Here is a 2,438-nt window from a genome sequence, read left to right as displayed (position 1 = left end):
GAGAAACGGTTCACGGAGCTCAACAACAAATTCTTAGCCCTGGAAAAGAAACAACAACTGACGACAGTCCCTACCGCCGTTCAGGCAATGATGGAAGAGACCGAGCCTCCCTTCACCTCGGAAATCATGAGCGAAGTGATGCCCCAGAGGTTCCGTATACCTCCCGTCATTCAATATTCTGGGTCTGGAGACCCATCCAAGCATGTGGAAGCCTATCGCTCGTGGATGCAGATCCAGACAGCGACCGACGCCATGATGTGCTGAGGGTTCTCGATCACGCTTACAGGTTCCGCTTGGAGTTGCTATCGGCAGCTCAAACCAAATTCCATCAGTTCCTTTACGGAGTTGAGCCGACTATTCCTTACCCAATTCATAAGTGGTAAGAGAAGTTGGAAACCCAACACCGATCTGTTCACTATCAAACAAGAGCCGAATGAGTCATTAAAAGACTACATCGCCCACTTTAACGAGGAAACACTGTTGATAGAGGATTACGATGACAAAATGACACTCGTTGCTGTGTTCAGCGAGCTAAGAGAAGGGAAATTCACTTTCTCCATTAGAAAAAATCAGCCGAAAACGCTGGCTGAACTAGTCGCCCGAGCTCAAAAATACACCAACACGGAAGAATTCTCCAATGCCCGTAAAAATGTCCAAGTGCCAGAGATGAATGATAAAGGGAAGAGGCCTAGGAATGGGGAAGCCCAGCCGTCCAACAAGGGGACCGACGACCACGCCCCTCACAATCGTCTTCCGAATAAAAGGCCGGAAGGAAAATTTCATTCCTACACCCCCCTTAACGCGTCTGCCGAGCAGATTCTACTAGACATTCGGGGAGAAAAACTGCTAAATTGGCCTATTTGTATGAGGGCCGACTCGGATCACCGAGATAAGCGTAAGTACTGCCGATTCCACCGAGATCACGGCCACAATACGGCCGATTGTGTGGATCTCAAAGATGAGATTGAAGCCCTTATTCAGAACGGACACCTGCGTCGAGACACCAAAGAGAGAAAAGCGGCTCGAAAAGAAGGAAGAGAGCGAGAGCGGCCAAATAATATCACGAAAGAGCCCGCTGAAATCCGTACCATCTTCGGAGGTTCGTCTGGTGGAGGAGAATTGAATAGGGCGCGGAAAACCCATTCCCAGAAGCCTAACCTGGAACATTATGTCCATTTAACCAGGCGACCCAGTAAAGAACTCCACATCAGCCCATGCACTGTAACCTTCACAGAAGAAGACGCACGTAGAATCCAGCATCCACATGACGATGCCCTAGTGGTTACTATGACCATAGCGAACCATAAAGTATACTGCATCTTAGTTGACACCGGGAGCTCAGCCGACACGATGTATTCCGAAGCCTTTGAAAGAATGGGGATTCCGAGGTCTCATCTCAAGCCTATGAAGACCCCACTGCACGGCTTTGCCGGGGAAAGAGTGATCTCCGAAGGAGCCATCTCCCTCCCGGTGACTGTGGGAGAAGTATAACATCAAATCACACTTATGGTGGACTTCCTAGTTGTCAATGTACCAGCAGTATACAACATCATTCTAGGTAGACCTTCTCTCAATTCCATGAGAGCAGCCATCTCCACGTATCATCTGATGATGAAATCCCTCACTAAGGATGGAATAGGCTATCTCCGAGGCGATCAGCGGGAAGCTTGGAGATGTTATGCAATGACAGTAAAAAAAGGTTCAATTAAGCAATCACTCACCATCAATATACTGGACCCCAGAGGGCCTGTGGAAGGCTCATCTGTGGAAGACCTAGAGAAGGTACCGCTTGATGAAGATGATCCAAGCAGAACCGTTCAACTCGGGACAGCGTTGAACTCTGAACAGTGGCTTGGAATACTAGCCTTCCTACGACAACATAGGGATGTCTTCGCATGGTCCCACTAAGATATGTCCAAAATTTTTCCGGATGTCATATAGCACAGGCTGAACGTGGATCAGGATCACAGACCTGTTAAGCAGAAGAGAAGGTCGTTCGACGCCGAACGATATGAACCAATAGCTAACGAGGTCTTTGTTCTACTCGACGCCAGATTCATAGAAGAAGTACATTATCCCGATTGGATTGCGAATGTGGTCCTTGTGAAGAAAGCCAACAGGAAGTGGCGGGTCTCCGTGGATTACTTAGATCTGAACAAAGCTTGTCCGAAAGATAGTTTCCCGTTACCTCGGATCGATCAGCTAGTGGACAGCACGGCCGGTCACGAATTACTCTCTTTTCTGGATGCATACTCCGGGTATAACCCGATCGCGATGCATCCCCCAGACAGGCAGAAAACTACCTTTGTCACAAACAAGGGACTCTACTGTTACCGGGTCATGCCATTTGGCCTGAAAAATGCTGGGGCCACGTATCAAAGACTGGTCAATCAAATGTTCTCCAAACAGATCGGGCACACAATGAAAGTGTACGTTGA

The 2,438-nt window shown here is 48.4% G+C and overlaps 1 protein-coding gene across 1 annotated transcript; it reads left to right on the top strand.

Moving 5' to 3' along the window:
- Positions 1-504: 504 nt before the first annotated feature.
- Positions 505-1,491, top strand: LOC131254244 (uncharacterized). Its single transcript, XM_058255237.1, has one exon. The coding sequence runs from the start codon at positions 505-507 to the stop codon at positions 1,489-1,491; it is 987 nt and encodes a 328-aa protein (XP_058111220.1).
- The last annotated feature ends 947 nt before the right edge of the window (positions 1,492-2,438 follow it).

The sequence above is a fragment of the Magnolia sinica genome, chromosome 8 (assembly GCF_029962835.1).
Source record: "Magnolia sinica isolate HGM2019 chromosome 8, MsV1, whole genome shotgun sequence".
NCBI classification, from domain to species: Eukaryota; Viridiplantae; Streptophyta; class Magnoliopsida; order Magnoliales; family Magnoliaceae; genus Magnolia; species Magnolia sinica.
This window is presented reverse-complemented; position numbering and strand designations above follow the sequence as displayed.